The sequence below is a fragment of the Electrophorus electricus genome, chromosome 7 (genome assembly GCF_041902795.1).
Source record: "Electrophorus electricus isolate QZ-2024a chromosome 7, ASM4190279v1, whole genome shotgun sequence".
Lineage (NCBI taxonomy): Eukaryota > Metazoa > Chordata > Actinopteri > Gymnotiformes > Gymnotidae > Electrophorus > Electrophorus electricus.
In genome coordinates this window covers 23,544,739-23,565,531 of record NC_137503.1, presented here as the reverse complement: position 1 = coordinate 23,565,531, position 20,793 = coordinate 23,544,739, and the positions used below count along the sequence as shown (strand labels likewise).

At 45.7% G+C, this 20,793-nt stretch overlaps 1 protein-coding gene across 1 annotated transcript in view; it reads left to right on the top strand.

Moving 5' to 3' along the window:
- Positions 1-20,496, top strand: part of lrfn2b (leucine rich repeat and fibronectin type III domain containing 2b) — an 83,690-nt gene extending 63,194 nt beyond the window's left edge. The window contains exons 5-6 of the mRNA XM_027001702.3: positions 10,719-12,115; positions 16,332-20,496. Coding sequence (XP_026857503.2) covers positions 10,740-12,115; positions 16,332-17,310 — 2,355 coding nt within the window. The 5' untranslated portion in view covers positions 10,719-10,739 and the 3' untranslated portion in view covers positions 17,311-20,496. The remainder of the gene's footprint in view (positions 1-10,718; positions 12,116-16,331) is intronic.
- Positions 20,497-20,793: the final 297 nt, after the last annotated feature.

Sequence of the window (20,793 nt, the reverse complement as noted above, 5' to 3'; positions counted from 1 at the left end):
TGTGAGAGGCTCGGTCCCTTACGTTACCATACCCAAGAGATCAGGTGGCTGGGAGATAACAAGGGGGTCTCGTATACTAAGATCAATCCTGTCCAAATATCAGTGCTCATTATTTATGCTGAGAATGTATCTCTGAGAAAACAAGTTCTGTCAGTGGTACATGCTTTTCATTGCAGGTATTTGAATGTGTGAATATTTGAGAAATCCTGTACCTTCATGCCTTGATGTAGAAAAGTGATGAATCAGTAAAAACAGGTGACCCCTGACAGGTCTGGCTAGGATTATCGTCTAATTAATCATCACAGTTACATGTATTATGAGTATAATTGTGAAAGTCCACCAATTCAGCTCAAATAGCGCCTGAGGAGACCCTCCCACCGATCTGTGCCATGAATGACAGGCTCTAATTCGCTCCTGGCCAGAACCTGTTACCTGTTACTCGTGTCGAGATTATGCTTACAGTGGAGTGCTCCTTGTGAGTTCTGCGGTAAAGCATCTGCTGCAGATGGCATTGATCCCTTTGAAGCTGCCAGGAACTGCAGGCTCGACCTGATCTCAGGGCCTTGTCGGCTGCCTGAGGAGGGATGTCGGGCATTTCTTGCTAAGCCGTGTCTGCGGTTCCTGTTCATGGATGTGTTGCTGATAATGCTGCGGTTAATGGAACTTTGTGTGCGGAACGTTCAGCACAAAGTGTGCCACTCTTCAGGTATGCTGCAAGGAATACCGAGCCTCATGCTTTTTGTTCAACATCATGTATGTGTCACGGAAAAGCGATGCACGTACCAGTTCCTCACCGAGACGACACAATCACCTCCCTGTTTCTCCTGCTGTGGATCCAGTAGATAGCGTCCTCTGGCCAATGGGGGTTCTGTCCACATCTCCGTCTCTCACACTATTACAAACCCATCTGACGTGGTAGTTGATGACATAAAGGTTTTTGTTTGCTAAGTCCAGGAGTCAGTAGTGTTGCTAATTTTGTTTACTTGCATCAGGCTAGCTGTATTTTTCCAAAACAGAAAAAAAAGGATGCTACATGGATAGTATTAATGACCATTCGATAGTCTAGCAGCTGCCGTGATGACACAGAGGCCTTTTCATCATTCCACTGAGAGATGGGGGCTCCGGGCAGGACAAACGCTGGTTTTAAGCAGCCAGATCTGTTTACTTTCATTAGTGATTTATCCTCCGGCTCGCTGCCTCTCTCTCTCTCTCCCACGGCCTCAACATCTATTTTTCAGCTCCCACACTGTGTGATATACTGCTCTTCTGTGTAGATATCAGACTTTTTATTGGACCTAGGTTGCTATAGCAGACTACAGAGGAGTAATATTCAGGCCCTATTAATATTTCAGTAGGATTTAATAGCTCTCATTACAGCAAGATTGTTCGGCGTGCTGGAGATAATTATATTAGAGGATAATGAATCACATTTTCACTGTCTCTCTGCCCCTTCCCCTGTGGAATGTCCTGAGACTGTGGTGAACACCAAAACAAGTTCTACAAACAGCCAGCTGTCACAAACTGAACAATCACTGATGTCCAATTTGTTGTCAACAATGCAAGAGAGTCCCAGTGGTGAAATGTATCGATCTTCTTCAGGCAAATAACTCTCTTCCAGAGCCACTCACAAAACTGTTATCTGCAAGTGACCTTGACAGAGGCTTAGTGCTTTCAGGCGTGCTGGCCACTGTGATCTTACATCACTGCCAGGGTCTGGTTGACGCCGAACCCCTAGTCTTTGCTTTGCCAAATCAAAGGAGGTTACATAACACTTGTCAAATGACTAAAAATAAATGTCCTCTCACATCTTGATCATGATTAAAAATGGTGGTGGTCACTAGATAAGATCAGCACTTTATCAGACCTCAGTCAGTCATTCCCGTGTGTCGTGAACACAGTTTGAAAGTACTCGTGCATGTCCAAGACTTCAGTGGAAATGCTTAATGGCAACACTTGAAAGTCTTCGTTGGAAACATCCAATCATTCTATCATAGGGCAATTAATTAATCAAGGAAATGTCTAATCAAAGCTCAGCCTGATCAGGATAAACAGAAATAAAGACTTTCTCTTGAAATACTGTTGACGAGACTCCTGAATCATTTGGACAGACATCAGATCTTATTTTGAAGGTTACTAAAGAGCATTTGAAGCTTGTAAAGTTAAACTGTGTCCTTGGTTTGTCTTCTTGTTCGCAGTAGAAATAAACTTTTCTACTCGTTTGATTAGATAAGAGTCATGTGCATGCAGCAGTTTCTTATATCTTTGCACATGATCTCTACTTGCTGTAATTCGAACAACACAAACATATCACACGTTGGTTAAAGCCAAAGCTCAGTAGGAGCATTCTGGTTGGGCCTGCGACTCATTCTCTGAGCACGCAAAGCGCACGTTTTCATTTTCACCTCCCACTACTCATGCCCACAGACAACCTTATTAACAGTCGTTGATGTTACTTTTTTAAGTTAGAAAGTGGACTTTGTGGCATTTCTGATTTAGGTGCATAATCCTTCCATTAAAAATTGTGATTTTAGTTAATAAATTTAGGGGTTAAGCTTTGGTTATAGTCTTTTTTCAGAGACTGATTGCTTTCAGACTTATTCAGGTTAATCCATAGCCTAACACCAGTGGAATAATGGATGTGTACGTGTGGGAAAACAGATTTATTCAATAAAACCTTCTTAAGTTGTTGTGTCTGTTTAAGAGGAAGCAGCCCACCCTGTGTGACTTACATAACTAGTGCCGCAGTGGGAGAAAATACGAAAGGCATCCTTCATCCTGCAGACTATGTCCAGCTGTGGTTAAGAAGGGGTAAATGAAGTTAAGAAAATGATACGGTTGATTTTTGTGGAGCATGTTCTTCAATTTGCCCTTGAAGAAGGTGGAAGTGAGTCATAAATGATCTTTGTTCAAGGGTTTTCCTGCTCCCTGTCCTTTAACATCTTTGTTTATAACTCCTCTGTGGAGCTGTACAGTGTTTATATACATGGGAGCAAGAGTAAACTGATTGAAGAGAGCACCCGTAATGATTTTTTAACTTACGTATCAGTGTTTGAGCTGCAGTCTGTGTGCCTTGGAGCATGCGTGTGTGTGTGTGTGTGTGTGTGTGTGTGTGTGTGTGTGTGTGTGTGTGTGTGTGTGTGTGTTTGTGTGTGTGTGTGTTTGTGTATATTTGTGTGTGTTCTTATCTTACCCTGTCAGACTACTGGTCTTACTCCTCCCGTAAAAAACACACCCACGTACACACACACAGCCTTGTATTACTGTATTTGTGGGAAATTTCCACTGACTTGTGTATTACTATAGCTAAATAATGCTATATAAATGCAAATGAGTGCTTCATGGGGACGAACAGAATGTGCCCACAAAGTCAAAATGTTCATATTTTTCTATCATCATTAAGATATTTGCTTCACACAAAGAGCTTAATACATGCTTTCCACAAAACACACACACCGATTTATACGCACAAGCACACTGGGTAGCTTTTGCAGAGATAAGACAGACGTACAGCAGAAGTACAGCAGTCCAGCTGAATGGCACCTAGCAGGGTGCGCTGAGAGAGTGTGGGCTGTGGAGTACGAGGCATGCTTACATCAGAAGTGTGAGGGGGCGTGGGATTGGAGGTAGAGGAGGGAGGGTGGAAGAGTGAGGTGATGTGGGTGGGGAGCTGGGTCAGGCTGCTCTTCTTGGAATTGTAAGGAGTGTGTGTGCGTGTGCTTGTGTGTGTGCGCGCGCGTGTGTGTGTGTGTGTGTGTGTATGTGTGTGTGTGTGCATTTGCATGTGCCTGGTATCCTCCTGGCCCCATGTGGTGCATACAGTCAATGTATCAGTCTACTGCTTCTCATTCACTCATTCATTATCAATGCACACGTGGAACTTTCTTTCTATCTTTCTCTGTCTCTTTTGTACACTCTCTGTCACTCTCTCTCTCTCTCTCTCTCTCTCTCTCTCTCTCTCTCTCATACTTTTTCATACTCTTTCTCTCTCTCTCTCTCTCTCTCTCTCTCTCTCTCTCTCGCTCTCTCTCTCTCTCTCTCTCTCTCTCTCTCTCTCGATATTGGCCCAATTCAGCCCTTATTGCACTGTCCATTGTGTTTACTTGTACTTTTCAAGTCCATGTTCAATTTTATTTTTTAAATAATTTCACCAAAATCACCAAATGTGTTATTTTATGTCCCATTCTTAAATTTGCATCCCGTTTAGCTACAGCCTGGCTGTTTTCATGAAGCATCTTTGGATTTGTCCTGTTCAGGTTTGCTGCTGTGTCCTCTGAGGATGCTGCTCTAAAAGATGAGGCCAGTGCTTTCAGCCTGTATATTTGAGGACAGTAGAACCAGGTGGTGTGCGCTTGGCACCAGCTCAGGCCTGTGAGTGAGTGCAGAGTGTGGCCGTTCGCCTCAGGCTGCTCCAGCCTGTTTGCTGGCAGAGGGGAGGTGAACACCAAGCAAAGCCGTGCTTAAACAGCCATTCCCCCAGTCTTCTCCAACTCTTTACATCAACTTTCATCTTGTCAGAACAAACCTCAGAGGCAAACCTAATCTAATATGTCCACAATGTTCTCCATTGTGTGGTCTATGAGCCTCTGGCGGCCCCAGGAGTCAACATGGTGGCCTGTCAGCAAAACCTCTACCATGCACTCAGGTTACTCAAAGAAAACAAGTATTTTACAGACTCTTAAATCTATTTGTGGACTGTCTTACAAAAATATAGTATTTGTAAAGTGACATGAGGATTGCTGCTACCTATCTCAACTATTCATGGAAGCTTGCAGCGTGTTACCTTTGACCTTGTGTTTCTTATGGTAAAATTGGCCCTCTAGCATTTGTTAAGGGATGTTGAAAGGTTATTCTCTTTTTACTCTTTAATTTTCTATGGCATAGACGCACAAACACATACTGAAGAATAAACAAAAAAGGCAATAACAGCAAATGAAATACAGTGACCCAGCATGAATAGATTAGTACTTAAATAGGTTGCACGAGTGATTTGGGAAAACTTAATGCATTCAACAATTTCTTTGTTTTCAGAATTTTCTCTGAGCCACAAATTAAATTTACAAGTGGTCCTAGCCTGGTGCGCAAGTCATAGACAGTTGTTCTCCAAAGAAAATTAGCTTGGCAAAATGTTAGTTTGGACATATACATTATACTTGATGTGTATTTATGTTGTGAATCCTGTTTAAAGGAGCATTTGACTTTTTCCTCTGCTCTTCACCCCAGGCAATCAAAATTCAGACAATGACCATCATTCTGTTTGATGTTGCAAATGGCCAGACTGATTTTATATACAGTCACAAATTAGCCAACAGCTAAAATTAATTTACAGCATCTGACAGTTTGTGATGCTAATATTGACAGCTGCCGTCTAGGGGAACAGCCCCACTGCAAAGCCTGAAAGCGCAACATTACCCATGATGGCATGTTCTCACTTACTCATCTTCCCCTTTAGTCTCTGCCCATTTTTTAAATATATGTTTAAATCAAACCTTATATGCTATTTATTTCTGTGCCTGCATGGAGCTTATGTGACAGTGTGAACAACACATCGACTTTAGTTTCCCATTTCTTGACTTAAGCATCTCTTAATTCCACTGCTGATATAGCAATATGTTTTTATTGGCTGATCTCTGAAATCAGGAAAGTTGCTCTTTCAACACTTTGCTTAAATTTTCATAGACAACTCTTCTGGATAAATGGGACAAGGCACATAAGGCATTGTGGGCTGATTCACAGTTCTCATGATCTTGCTGAATTTATCTGTTTACACAGGTTATTTATGACCATTTGGTGTTTGAAGAGTCTGATGTGGAACAGTAATATGAACTGACTTTACAGGCAAAGGACAAGAATTTCACATAAAATATAAAAATGTTCTTACAGGAGGAACACTATCGATCTTTATTTACATAGCTTGCTAGCTAATGTTTCCAGAAAGTAACACATGCAGAAATTTCTCTGAAGTAGTCTGTGTGGCTAAGTACAGTTCATACTTGTCACATAAAAAGGTATTAGATTAAATGTCTGTGCTTAGACTACTTCATAGACACTTGTAGATACTCTAGTCTCAAGTCCTATTGCTGGTCCCACGCATGTGGTCTTGAGTATTTTTTCTGTGAGGATGACAGTTTTATGTTTTGACAGTAGGACGGTGCTGGGGAAACCAGTGCATGCGTCCTTTCCACCCTGTACATATGTATTTATCTCTGAGCAGTGTGTTCGCCTATGTGTCTGTGTGTGAGTGTGTGTGTGTGTGTTTGTGTGTGTGTGTGTGTGGGGGGGGGGAGAGGCGTTTTACAATAGAGTACATATACCTGGGTGTGAATTTACGAAATTTCCTTTGTACAATTATCCCATTTAATGTAATGCAGCCCATTAATCTGAGTTTTCAGTGGCGGGAAAACTAATCTAGGATAAAATACTAAAAAAACATGAAAAACAGCTCATAGCATGGGAAGCTGATTGTAGTCAGCGCAGTTTCTGAAACACAACTTCAGGTCTTATTCACGTACTCATTCTGTTTTACAACGCACAAAACCAAAGCATGATAAATGTCTCCAGTGGATATGATTCAGCATGAAGGTGTCCAGTCCTTTCATCCAGGCTTGAGCTCTTTGGCACAGTGATCCTCTCCTTACCTTTTCCTTCTTTCTTTCATATTTTTATTAGCAATTGCTATTAAATAATGATTCTATTATTGATAGTTGAGTTATAACTATCAGAGACTCTCTCTCTTCTCTCTTTTCTCTCTCACACACACTCTCTCTCTCTATCTCTCAATCTGTCTCTCATTTTCTCTCTCTCACATATAGCCCCAGGCGTGTCTCTTATTTCAGACGTCCTACCAAGGCTATGTCAGCTCAGATCCATCGCCCAGTTCTTCATGCTCTGAGCAGGCTCCTAGCCAGCCTGTGTACGGAGATGCAGCCGATTCTCCCAGAACAGACATATAGGCACATAATATGACAAAACGCCATGTCATCCATTTCATCCTTGTGTATCCAAGTGCGTATTGATTAGGGAATAGTTGTCCTACATAGTCACACACATAATACCCTGTTTGATTGCTCTGACATTGGAGCTGGTCGGTCCTGTCTCACAGCCCTGGGGGATTGTCTCTGAGAAGTGATCTTTTTTTGTGGTGGTCTGTTTTGTTTAAGGGAAGACACTTGGCGTTTTTTTGTGGGGTTGAAAAGGATCCTGAGGAGCCCAGTTCCTGGGGGAGGGGTTTTATTATTTCCAGACGTAAGAATCTGAGGTCGTTTGCAAGAGTTCCTCTTCAGGGACTGCAAACTGCAAAGCTGTAGCCTATAACAATACTCCAACATTATTGTAAAGATGTGTTCTGTGTGTGTACTGTGCAAATGCATGCATGTGTGCATGTATATTGTGTGTGTCTGTATGTACATTGTGCATGTGCGCACGCATGTGTGTGTATGTGTGTGTGTGTGTGTGTGTGTGTGTGTGTGTGTGTGTGTGTGTGTGTGTGTGTCTCTGTGCGCATGTATATGCGTGAGAGCGTATCTAATCCAGTGTGCATAATTAGGCAGACAATTGCCGGCAAAATTGGTTGTGTCACTTCGGCACTCGCAATGATGATTAATCTCTAATTAATGCTTATTAACACTTAAAAAGAGCAAGAGAGGTAGAAGCCGCGGGTGGCACCGCATAGCCAAGGAGAAGGCGTGTGTTTTCATTAGCTGAGTGAGCCCATCCTGTGCCCAGCCCGTTGAACTCTAGCTGTCACTGCTGATAAATGTGTTCATCTCTGCCAGTACACTCCTCCAAGTACCGCAGCAACAATCCAAACGGCACTGCAGCAAAGAGAGTCGCAGTTTTCCTGCGTAGCATAGCCATGGGGGTGGTGTGTGTGTGTGTGTGTGTGTGTGTGTGTGTGTGTGTGTGTGTGTGTTTATCTTGAAGAGTTGAGCCTAGTGGTTTTATAATACAGCTCACCACAAAGCAAGCAGAAGGAGTTACGGGGCCACTTCCTATAAAGTTGGGTCCCGGCCGTCCCTCTGCAGCACAGCTCCGTGGGGCCCTGTTCTCCTTAAATTCAGTGGCATTTCAGAGCGGCTTAACACATCTTAAAAAGGCCTCCCTGCTCAGCTAATGTGCTGAATGAGCCTTTTTATTTTTTATTTTACCAACAAAGCACTCTCTCCCGAGCGGAACTCCCAAGGTGCAGCAGCAAAGCACCATGGGAGATGTGCAGCTGAGTGCCAGCTGCGGCCGCCCGCGCACTTCCGACTGCTGGGCTTCTAATGAGCAGGCGTCACCAGACACGCGCGTGCGCCGCTGATCTGTAAGCTGCTGACTACAAAGCTTGTGACAGAATGACATGGTAAGTTGGGTGTAATCTTAATGTGATAGGGAGAGGCATTAGTACGCATGCAAATCTCTCTCCTCCTCTCTCATCTTCTCTTTGCCTCATTTCTCTCTGTGAGCATGGTTTGCATTGCATTGAGTGGTCCTCACTGCTCGCTACTGAAAGTTGAAGTATCACAGCTTTATCATTAACAATGACATTTCAAATCCTAGGTAACCCCCCCAGCAAATTCTTTAATTAGTCTCTTCTCATACAGCATTTGGCAGACACTCTTATCCAGAGTGACAAATGGTTAGTACATGAGCTTTTTGGGTGTCAAACCCATGATCTTGGTGTTACTAACACCTTGTGTTTCTCATGCTACAAGGTCAGCTACTGAAGCACTTTCTCATACTTTGCTCTCAAATGGGAACTTGTGAAAAATCTAGATGTAATGAGACTAAAGGTGGGAATAAATGTCTCACCTTTGTTGAATAGTCATGTTAGGGGAAACGTATGTTGCCTCCAAATACAGATGCTCGATGATGTCAGTTAGCTTCACTCTCAGCTCAGCGTCACTCATCTCCTGAGCACACACCTCATTCAGTTCTGCAGCACATACAGCTTCGCCAAACTGTCTCTATTTCGGTAACTCAGGCTGAGAGACTTTAACCATCCCACTGGGAGGGCTGTGTGTGTATTTTGTGTGTGTGTGTTTGTGTGATTATCCAGGCACATGCCTGATTAGGGGCCAGCTTACCACAAAGGCAGCTAAAATGAAACGACATCAGCAGCTTGGTCACCCTTGGCTCATTAAAGCCACCCCGTTCCACCCTTGCTTCCCCCAGCCTGCATCTCCTCTGTGAGTTATGCTGTGGGTGTGAGAGAGGTTGGCCCCCATTGACCTTTCAGCACACAGCTGGGCTTAATCAGAAAAGGGGGTGGAGCTTTTCTGAAGGCTGACCCTTCTCAACCCTTTGTCATCTGGAATCCAACAATTCCTCAATGGCCCTGTCAAAAATCTGTAAATCAGTTTTTGTTTACGTCAAATTTAAGGTTAATTAAAATTCATGAACAGAACTCTTGATCAAAGTGTGGGGCTGTGCTCTAGGGGAAAAATTAAAGTAACATTGTTATGTTACTGAAAAAGGAAAGTGAATATAATCATCCCATTAAGTGCTTTACATGACTGATGGTTGATTCTTACAGTCAGAGCTGTGTCCAAGCTTCGCCAGTAGTGTTGATCAGTGTGTGTGTTTGTGCTGCCTCTGCTGTTCCTCATTGTTGAGTTGAAACTATACCAGCGCTGGAGTTTCTCTTACCTATAACACGATTTGCAGCAAAGTCAAGCATGGTGTTTGTCCGAGGTGTTGGAGCTGTGTTTCATCCTAGCACCCATTTATTTAGTAGGTGAGGCCACTTGGAATTTCATTGTGGAAACGTAACAGATGCGAATAGTGTTTTCAAAAGACGAGCGTGAGCGTGCGCAAGCGTGTGTGCGCAAGCACGTGTGTGTGCGGGCTTGTATGAATGATATAGGGTAAAGTGGGGATTTAATGATGCTTCTCTACAGTGGAGAGATGTCGCTAGAGGAAGGGCCACTTCCGTGTTCTGCCGCTAGTCGCCTGGCTGTGTGGAATGAGCAGTCACAGCCGATGACTTTTGCTCGGCCTTTTGCTGCTCTTCCTGCAGGGAACGTTACTTAATCATGTGTGTTATTCCTCCTCCCTGTTTGTTAACGTCACATCGTTGTGGAATGTGTGATTTTTCTGTTTGTTACTAATGCCTGGAGCACCACTGCATGTTCTAATGGCACTGCAGCCTGCAGTGCTGCTGGTGTTTTTTTAGATTTGCATTATATGTGTTTCTGTCATGGTGCTGTGGGTAAAAATGAAAATGAAAACTGTAATGTGCATAAATAGTGATATGCTGAGATGTTCACATCACATCAAACAGCTCGCCCACACCACGCTGTTGTGGTCCACATGACGTTTATGGTATTCCTTGTAGCTTTCAGACGCTCACATGCACACGCACATACACACAAACACACACACAAAAAAGATCAAATATCCATACTGTCCTCATAGGGTTGGCGACAGGATATTGAGCTGGATCAAAGATGAGTGCGATCATATGCCATTGCGACAACCCAGGGAGACTGTGAATACACACACACACACACACACACACACACACACACACACACCTGGCACTCCACATTGATGCCATAAGGTCTAACTAAACACCTGGATCAGAGGCCTGCTGCTTTTTTCCCTCACTCGTCGATACTGGTGGTGAATTTGAATAACGGCTATAGCATTTGCAATTACTCTTTGCCAATCACACTCTTTCCCTCCCTCTCTCTCTCTCTCACTCTCTCTCTCTCTTTGTCTCTCTGTTCCTCCCACAGGTGCCTACGTGTGAATCCACCATGGATGGTGTGTTTTGCTGGCTACTGGTCCTGGGTGTGGCTGTGGCGATGACCCACGCATGTCCCAAGTACTGCATGTGCCAGAACCTTAGCGAGTCACTTGGGACGCTGTGCCCTTCTAAAGGCCTGCTGTTCGTGCCACCTGACATCAACAGACGCACGGTAGAGCTCCGGCTGGGGGGAAACTACATCCTGCGTGTCACACAGCAGGACTTTGCCAACATGAGCGACCTGGTGGACTTGACACTGTCCCGCAATACCATCAGCTACATCCAGCCGTTCTCCTTCTCCGACCTGGAGACCCTGCGCTCACTCCATATGGATAACAATCGCCTGATGGAAATGGGTCCAGACGACCTACGGGGTCTGGTCAACCTGCAGCACCTGATCCTGAACAACAACCAACTGAATCGCATCTCCGAGCGGGCTTTCGAGGACCTGGTGGCGGTTTTGGAGGACCTGGACCTGTCCTACAATAACCTGCAGAGCCTGCCCTGGCACGCAGTCCGGCGGATGGTCAACCTGCACCAGTTGAGTCTGGACCACAACCTGCTGGACTACATCCCAGAGGGAACATTTGCAGATCTGGAGAGACTGGCACGCCTGGACCTGACATCCAACCGGCTTCAGAAGCTCCCACCAGACCCGATTTTTGTGCGGGCACAGGACAAGGAGTTGACGACCACCCCGTTTGGCCCCCAGCTGTCGCTGAGCTTCGGCGGAAACCCTCTGCACTGCAACTGCGAGCTGCTCTGGTTCCGCCGGCTGGAGCGAGACGATGACCTGGAGACCTGCGCCTCCCCTGTTGGCTTGAAGGGGCGCTATTTCTGGTACGTACGGGAGGAAGAGTTTGTGTGTGAGCCACCCCTCATCACGCAGCACACTCATAGGATGCTGGTACTGGAGGGTCAGATGGCCAGCCTCAGGTGTGAAGCCATCGGAGACCCCCTTCCTACAATCCACTGGGTCACGCCTGATGACCGGTTGCTTGGCAATTCCTCACGGACTGTGGTATACCACAACGGCACTCTGGAGATCACCATCACCACGTCAAAAGACTATGGGACCTTCACCTGCATTGCAGCCAACGTGGCTGGCGAATCAAGCGCCTCTGTGGAGTTGTCAATCATCCAGCTGCCCCACATAAGCAACAGTACAGGACAGAAATCTCAGCCCAAGTCCCGCCTCTCCGACATTACAGGTACTTCAAAGACCGGCAAGGCCCCTGCCAAGAACCAACCAGAGAAGGCGGTCTCTGTATCCGAGGTGACCGCAGTCTCCGCCCTCATCAGGTGGTCAGTCAGCAAGGCAGCTCCCAAAGTGAACATGTACCAGCTCCAATACAACTGTTCTGATGACGAGGCCCTGATTTACAGGTAAAGATCAGAAGGTTTCTGCATGTGTTTACACTCTTAAGAAAAAAACATCCTGACAGGGTTGTAAAATCGCAGAAAGATTCTTTAAATGGGGTAGAAATTTGGAGAAATAGTGATAGTATGATCAGTGCCGGTGATTGAATGTGTTTGCTGGGGAGGTGTTTTTCATCACGAAGGGCTGCCAGTTATGACAAGCTCGGAGTGAAAGGATTTACTCTGCCCTGCGTCAGTAGCGAAGGCAGATGCTGTCGAGTTTGTCTTGGGTCTCATAGACTTTTTCTTTGATAGTGTACACTTGTAGGAGTCCTGAGGGATCCATCCATCATACCCTAACTATGTCCACTGAATGGTTAAGCAGGCAAATCCAGGCCTCTTTCTCTCTGCTGCTTCCCTTTGTCATCTGATGTCTCACTCACTCTTAGGTGCAGAATACCCTCTTGTTCTCTTTCTCTCTTCTTTCTCTCTCTCCATTTCTCTCTCTCTCTCTCTCTCTCTCTCTCTCTCTGTCTGCTTCCACCAACTTCCGTTTTCACACCTGGCATTAAAACGCGAACTGTACGCTCATGCAATATTCAGATAACACGAAGTGCATGTGTGATTACTCTTGGCATTAAAATGTGCTCTCGTCCACGCTTTCTTTTTGCATTAGAGGAACGGACTGGGCCTTCCTCTGGTGCTAGGCAGGGATGTGTTATCACCAGTGTCATGACATTTTTACATGGAGGACTGCCAACAGCACACATTAATGCACTAAGTCTGGATAGATTGCATTTACACCCACCTGACACCTGGGCATAAAATGAACCTCTCAATCTTTGCAGTGGTGAGTTGCATATGAACTCACACCACATGCATTTACACCTGAAATTAACATTTTCCTTCATTCACATATTAACAATGGCAAAATAGATTACAAAATGGGTTTTCTTTTTTTATCCGTATTTTTCTTTCTCTCTCTGTCCCTTTCTTTCTTTCTTTCTTAATTTCTTTCTTTCTTTCTCTCTCTCTCTCTCTCTCTCTCTCTCTCTCTCTCTCTCTCTCTCTCTCGCTCTCTCTCTCTCTCGTGGGCAGCACAGTCTGTCACAGTCTGTCTCTACCTCTTGATGAGTGTTTTACAGCATGTTGGTGTAATGCCGTAAATCTGAGCGTGAGGAGACAGAGAAACCAGGCAGGGGGAAAATCCAATTACTTAATGCTATTTAAATCATTTATGTGTTAATATCTTAGGAGATGTGTGAGGGCCTCACTCCTCCGCTCAGGCCACCACTGGCCGCGAAGCCGCAGTCTCCCTGTGCTCCTGCTCCTTCTCCCCCCTCCGGGCCTGTCCGCCCAGCCAAAGGGTAATCGGACTACGATCGAGCCTTTTACTCATGACAGCACAGTGAGACCTGCGAGGAGGGGAGACTGGAGCATGCGCTCTCCTGCTCATCGTTCTCACGGAGCGGACCAGTGCAGAGGGAGGACGACGGCCTTGTTATCTTTCTGCTTGTCATCCATCAGACAGCCACTGCTGCTCCGCCCTCTCCATGCCAGGTCCCAGGGCCCCTCGAGCGGGGGCTGATCTTACCCGCCATGGGCTGCGGCAGTATGAGGGCCCAATAGTTGCAGTCTGAGATGCTCGGGCGAAGGGGGGGAGGGGGGGTGTAGAAATGGCAGTGTTCCCAAGCAGAGTTTCCAGATCGAATGCAGATCAGTTTCCCCGCCTGCCCTTTTAGCAAAGCAGATAAGTGCATGGTTTATTCACAGCCTTATTTCTGGGAACAATCCCTCAGACTGATGTACGGTCAGGGGTCAAGTCAAAGACACCATCCGCATGCATTGTAGTACGAGGTCACAAAAGACGTGCGGACGGCCGTGTGCCTGGCCCCGGACAGGAAGTCACGTGTCAGATGGAGAGCCTGGGTAATGCTTCAGAGGGATCGCCACGAGGCATCTGCGCTACACTTTATCTGGTAATGTCCGGAGCGTCGCCCGCTGGGTGATTTAGTGCGTCTGTCTGTCTGAGGATGTGATGCATTATCAGGCTAATGCTGCTCTCTGGGGGACTGCACTCATTGGCTGTTTGCTCATCATGCGCTCGACGCTCGCTCGGCTCTTCTAAAGAACACCAGGAGGGTTGATTGATGGCACCCAATGATTGTTTGTCGTTGTTTTATCAAGCGGTGTCACAGCATGTTAGAGCATGACTGATAAACACCATGCACAACTGTTCTACGGCGGCGAGTCTTGACAGAATTTGCAGCTTCTGGTCACTGTTGTGTCTGATGTGGGGACCTTAACTACCGTGTCTGCATCCAATTCATAGAAGAAATGCCATCGATGTTGGAGATCTCTTGTTGTTGTGCTTCTGTGCAAGTTAGTACAGTACAGTTAATTTGGTTAGACTCAGCCATTAAGATAAAGGCAGCATGTAGCACGAGCACAAAACAAACAAATACACACACACACACACACACACACACACACACACACACACACACAGAGTTGGCCTGCTGCCTGTCTCACCCTGTCCCTTCAGAATTCCTTATTTCTTTTTAATGCATCCATCCATTAGTGTTATTATGTGGCAGTGTTTTTACTGCATGCAGGATCCACTTTGGAGGGGCGGACACAGGCAGACGTCGGGACCCATTCATCTCGCTCGGTACTGTCACCCTGCCACGAGCCCATTAGCCCTTTCTGCTTACATAAACTTAATCAAATCTCCAAAGCCCCAGATGTGGAGTCACTGGAGCGGTAGGCCACTTGACTGGTGCTGCTGACGGGTGTCTAGAAAGAGCAGGCCCTGGATCAGATCGAGTCCCACATCTGGAGCTAAACATGCCAGTGGGCTGAAGGTGATTCAGTGAGGCCCACAGAGCTCTCAGGGGAGGAGGGGGGCAGGTCTGTGGCTGCTGCTTCTCGCTTCTTACGCAGAAGTCAGGTCTGCCTTCCTGATTAAGGTTGTGGCTCAGCTCCACGATACTTGCAACAGAAGAATCTACCACCCTCTTCCACACATGCCCCTTCAAAATTGCCTTTTAGTGCCTAGAGCTCTGTTTCCATCCTTGTATGATAAGCAGCACCGTCCGTTTCCCTCCAGGGTTCAGATTTGTTAGAGTTTTTGAATTACACTAAATTAACTATTGGATGAAACCAGTCAGAAATCGGTGTAGGAGAGCACAAAAGTCAAAAAAACTAGCCAGTGATAGGTGAAAATTCTGAGTAATAGATTTCATTGCCAGAAGCCTTGAAACTTCAGAGCAATTCCACACACTAATAGATCTTTCCAGAAATGTTCAAAGATGTGCTCACTTAATCACGGCTGGTGAAGTAAGGAAAAAAAAAAGAGCGAGTGAGAGGGAAGGAGAGAGAGAGAGAGAGAGAGAGAGAGAGAGAGAGAGAGAGAGAGAGAGAGAGAGAGAGAGAAGAGAAGAGAATTTGTTATTTATCACAATGGCATACAGAGATGTAGAGAGGTCTAGTGGCATCCAGCACAGTCCTGTAATGGACCCCATCCAAAGCTGTCTAATAAAATGCCCTCTGCGAAGCAGACTTGAGAGAAGGGAGTCATCACCCTGACAGCTCCGCCACATTTCAGCCTGACCACCGAGGGGCTCCTGAGACACTGTCACAAATCCTCATTCATAAATGTTACTTAAGGTCGACCGTGTCTCGCCCAGATGATCCACGGCTGCCAGGCAGCTAGGGCTCCTTCTCTTCTCGCTCCCACTCTATTACATTTGGATTTCTTTTCATCCTTATTTATTTATTAACTCGGGTGGCACGGCTGTGATATCAAACGGGCCGTCTGCTCGCTGTATCAGGACAGATGGCGTAAAGAGATGACGCCAATTACCGTTGGCTGTCAGTTCAAGCGCTGGCCGGAAACGCAGGCTGGGCTCTGCCGAGGAGCCACACGCGAGTAGAAATGGCAGGTCCCGCTCTGATCAAAAGCAGTGGTCAATTGGACACAGAAATCTGTTGGCTGACAAGACTGCATCTTACTGCACACTCATAGCCATTTTCGATCTTCTACTGTATTTTCATTCGGCTCCCAGTTGAAGTATTAATGAAGGCATTACCAAAGAGCATTGTTAATGACTGCTACTGCTAATATCCATCAACGGCAGTGACATGCATGTTGGCATAAGTAACACAAGCACTCTTCTTGGGTGCTTGTATTGGGTACATTTGTATTGGGTATGAAAGCACGTTTCTCTGTTTTTATCCAAAGGATGATCCCTGCATCCAGCAAGGCCTTCCTGGTGAGCAACCTGGTGTCAGGGACCCGCTATGACCTGTGCGTGCTGGCGGCATGGGACGACTCGGCCACTACCCTCACTGCAACCAGCGTGGTGGGCTGCGTGCAGTTCTTCACCCGGGACGACTACCCGCAGTGCCAGTCTCTGCATGGGCAGCTGCTGGGTGGCACCATGATCCTGGTGGTGGGAGGTGTGATTGTAGCTACCCTCCTCATCTTCATCGTTATCCTCATGGTCCGCTACAAGGCTGGGGAGGGCGGGGCCGGGGCAGAGCCTCCCATCAGTAAGTTGAACGATGTCAGCGACACCTTCTCACAGACCAACAGTGGACGCCTGGGGCAGAACGGAGTCCCACTGCCCCCTCTCAAACCCAAGCCCAAGGTCACCCATCAGGACGAGGTGGTGGAGTTCAAGTGCGGCTCCCTCCAGAGCAGCCTGAGCTCCTCTTCCTCCTTCTCCTCTTCCTGCTTAGGCTCCCTGCATGCGCCGGGCTCCTACAGCCCCAACAGCGCCCTTGCAAACATCTGGAGGTCCGCCCCTCCCAAGCCCCGCGCCAATCTGGACCACCTCCTGGGCGCCATCACTTCTCTGGACCTACGTGGCCAGGCACGGGAGGGGTCCATTTCAGGAGGTGCCCTGACTGGCCCCGCCCCCACTGACAAGGAGCCCCTGCTGGGCAGGACACTGGACTCGCGGCTCAGCAAACTGCTGTCCATGCCCCTGGACTCCAAGCCCAAGCGGAGCCACTCATTCGACATGGGGGAGTTTGCAGCACAAACGGGTGCGCAGCTGTGCAGCTACCCCCGTCGGCTCGGCAGCATGTGGACAAAGCGCAGCCTTTCCGTCAATGGCACGTTGCTCAGGTGCGACGAGGAAGGCGACGTGGCAGACGCCGCCGGCAGTGGGGGAACTCCGGAGGGCGCAGAGTGGGTGATGGAGAGTACCGTGTAGGCGGGTGGATGCAAACACACTGCCTACGGGGCAACTTGCCGTTTCAGTGTTAAAGGGGGGAAAATAAAGGGAATTACACCCTGCTTCCATGGTGCATGGGATCACACATCCATTCATCATAAAGAAATGTTGCTGAAATGTATTCGTTATATGACATGCTATGCCAGGAACAAGTCCCCAACTGGCAGTTATTAGATATATGCTGTGGTGAATGTTTGTGTGTGTGCGTGAGTGTGTGCGTGCGTGTGTGTATGATTGTGAACTGAGCATGTTTTTCATTATTTCATATGAGCTGACTGACAAATCAGCTTTGCTGGAAAGTCCAGATGACATACCTGTGAGGTTCTGTTCCCATTATTGAGGTTGTTAGTCTGGACCTGGATTAGTTAGACCCGGATTTTTGAATGTAAAATGAGATCTTTGGTGGCATTGAGAATGATGCTTTCTCTAGTGAACAACATAGCCAACTCAGAGTCTGCAGGAGCCTCTGGACTTGTGCTACAAACACTGTTTATACATGTAATGAATATAAATTTTATATTTTTTATCTTGCTGGTCAAACACATTTAAATGTTGCATTGTTCCTACTCAAGGGGAAGAGTAAAACCATTCAAAAACTTTTATAAAGCCAACCTCCCTCCTTTCTTCTTTTCACTCGCGCTCACGTCTCCCAAAGGAATCATCGGGAAAAGCAGTATTTTTAATGGACCCACTGATGTGTTTTTTTTTTTTTTTAAATCTTAATGCAGGCAGAATGTGAAATTTTAGCTGAAACCCACTGAAAGTTGGACAAGGGGAAAAAACTCAAATTAAAGACATGGAAAAATCCACTTCAGTTGCTGCCACATAAAGACATAAAACCTTGTCGTCGAGGCAACACGACGCTTTCTTGCTTGTTTATATGTACAAAGGAATTGGAAAGACTGGATGTTTTTAATCATCTGAAATCATCTCCATATTAATGAAGTATGAATTTGTAATGTAGTCGCAGGTTCCTAACCAACTGAAATCAAACCACTGAATGTACATGAGATACAGTACAGTGATGCAAAACAAGTACCACTCCCACTTCCAACCATAATAACTAACCAACCACCTTTACACAGCCAAAAATAACTAACCAACCACATTGCCATAGGCATAAAAACTAACCAACCACCTTCACACAGCCAAAAATAACTAACCAACCACATTGACACAGCCATAAAAATTAACCAACCACATTCACACAGCCAAAAATAACCAACCACATTGATACAGCCATAAAAACTAACCAACCACATTCACACAGCCAAAAATAACTAACCACATTCACACAGCCCTAAAAGCTAACCACAGCCAAAAAAAAAACAACCATATTCACACAGCCAAAAAAAGCCACCAAAGATGCCATTATCCATCAAGTCTACACATGTTCAACAAAAGGAGTCAAAAATTGCTACCTTGTTTTAAATTTGTCTCTCAGAGGCACCTCCAGGCATATAGTGTCATTCTAATGCTAATCATTTGATCATTACATCTGCTGTACTGTGCAAAAGTCTTAGGCTACCCAAGAAATTATAAGCTATTGTCGCTGGGCAGTATGGGCTTATTTGCATGGAAAAACATAAAATAACTAAACAAATTAATACAATAAATGATAAATGCAAATAAAATGCATTAACAAGACTAATGCTACAAGAACTCAGGGTTTGGTTCCCAAACCTCTGCTCAAGGCCGATATGTGATAACAGCACAGAATATACTGAAATACAAATGAAACATACAGAAGAAAACACTAATGATGGACCAAACAGAGCCCTGCTTTCAGCATGAAACTGTACGGGATCACTTAGACAGAACGAAATGACAACAAAATGAAGACAACAGAAATGAAGCCACTTGGCTCACCTTCCAGTGCAGGTCACGCATGGTGCTAATAACACCAAGGTCATGGGTTTGATTCCTGAACTGTCATGCTGATAAATATGAAGGCTTCTCTGGATAATGCTGTAAATGGTTTTTATTGTTCTGGGTGGCCTAAGAGTTTTTCCTGGTACTGCTTATCGGGATCAAATCACTGGTGTGGCCTATGGAAAGTGTCAGACTGGTGTGAACATCTCAGCTCTCACAGAGTTCTGGCCTGGAGCCATTGTGGCTGGCAGGTGTCTGATAGGAGTTGAACGACAATGTTCATTAACTCCACTGGTTGCACACCTTGTCTCTGTGGCATGGACTCTTGGCTTTTTTCTTTGAAGGACTCCATGCAAAGACTATCTTGTGTAATTCACTGCCACGGTTCTTGGTACCATTACTCATGGTTTCCATTTGCTCCAACACAGCTGACCCCGCTGATGAAGAAGTTAACAATTACATTATGAGTAGAATCCAGGCTGGATACGTTAAGCAGTATTAAAAACTGACCAAGCGCGTGATCACCGGTACCATGATTTAGGAACCAATGCCTTACTGTGAAGTCCAGCAATGTGAAGATGGACAAAACAAGCCAGTACCTCTGCGCTAAGAGAGCCATTCGTTTTGTCATCCCAAAGTGTCATGGCCAGTGATTTCAGCTGCAGAGACCACAGAATCGATTTGTCAATATATACAGGTACCTATTTTGGTTAGAAGATGCGTATGCATTTTAGACACGACACTTAATTGAGTTGGCCGGTGTCGACAAATGTCCTCCAACCTGGCAGGCCACTCTGGATTCAGGAGAAAGGAGAGAGACTGCCTTGCCGTGCCAGACCATGGCCCAAACGGTTCAGCTCTGACTGCAGCGACTCCTTCGTGTTAGTTCTCCTCCAGCCATCCGCTCTTTCAGAGGGACTGGAGAATCACACCCTCACAACTCTCTTGTTGAACTGGTGTGTAGACTTCTCGTTGGACTTACAGAAGTTTATCTTCATCTTATCACAGCCTGTACTATCTCTTTCACACAGTTTTGAGTGGCTGCTTGACTATATATTATTATTTTTTTGTACGATTGAGTGAGTGTACATGTTGGGGAAATTGTACAGTAGCATTTTATTCTCTCGTTACAAAGACTGGGAGGGGCTCTTCACTGTGTTGTGATGATGTATGTGTTCAAGCCCCTCTATCTGGGGAACATAGACAATGTTTCTGTGTTCAGTCAAATCAGATTTTGTTTTTGCTACAAATAAAAGATAAATATTAAGATGTCTAATAATGTGCAGTGTTGTCCATGGCCCTTTCTTTTTCTCTCTTTCTCTGTTACTGTAGAACTGAATTATACAATAAATAATGCAAAATGTTTTTGTTCCAAGCATGACAATTACAAAAGTCCTGTTTAATAGATCCTTATTGCACCTCTCTCAATACATATAAAATATGTATACAAGGTCACAGTATACCCAACAGCAGCACTTAAGTAGCGTTAGTGCTTATGTAAATGAAGCAATGTCGTTTTTTATCTGATGAGATGGACAGCGCTAAAGCATACCTTGGTTATTTGTGTAGGGTAAAGGCTTCAGAAGGAAG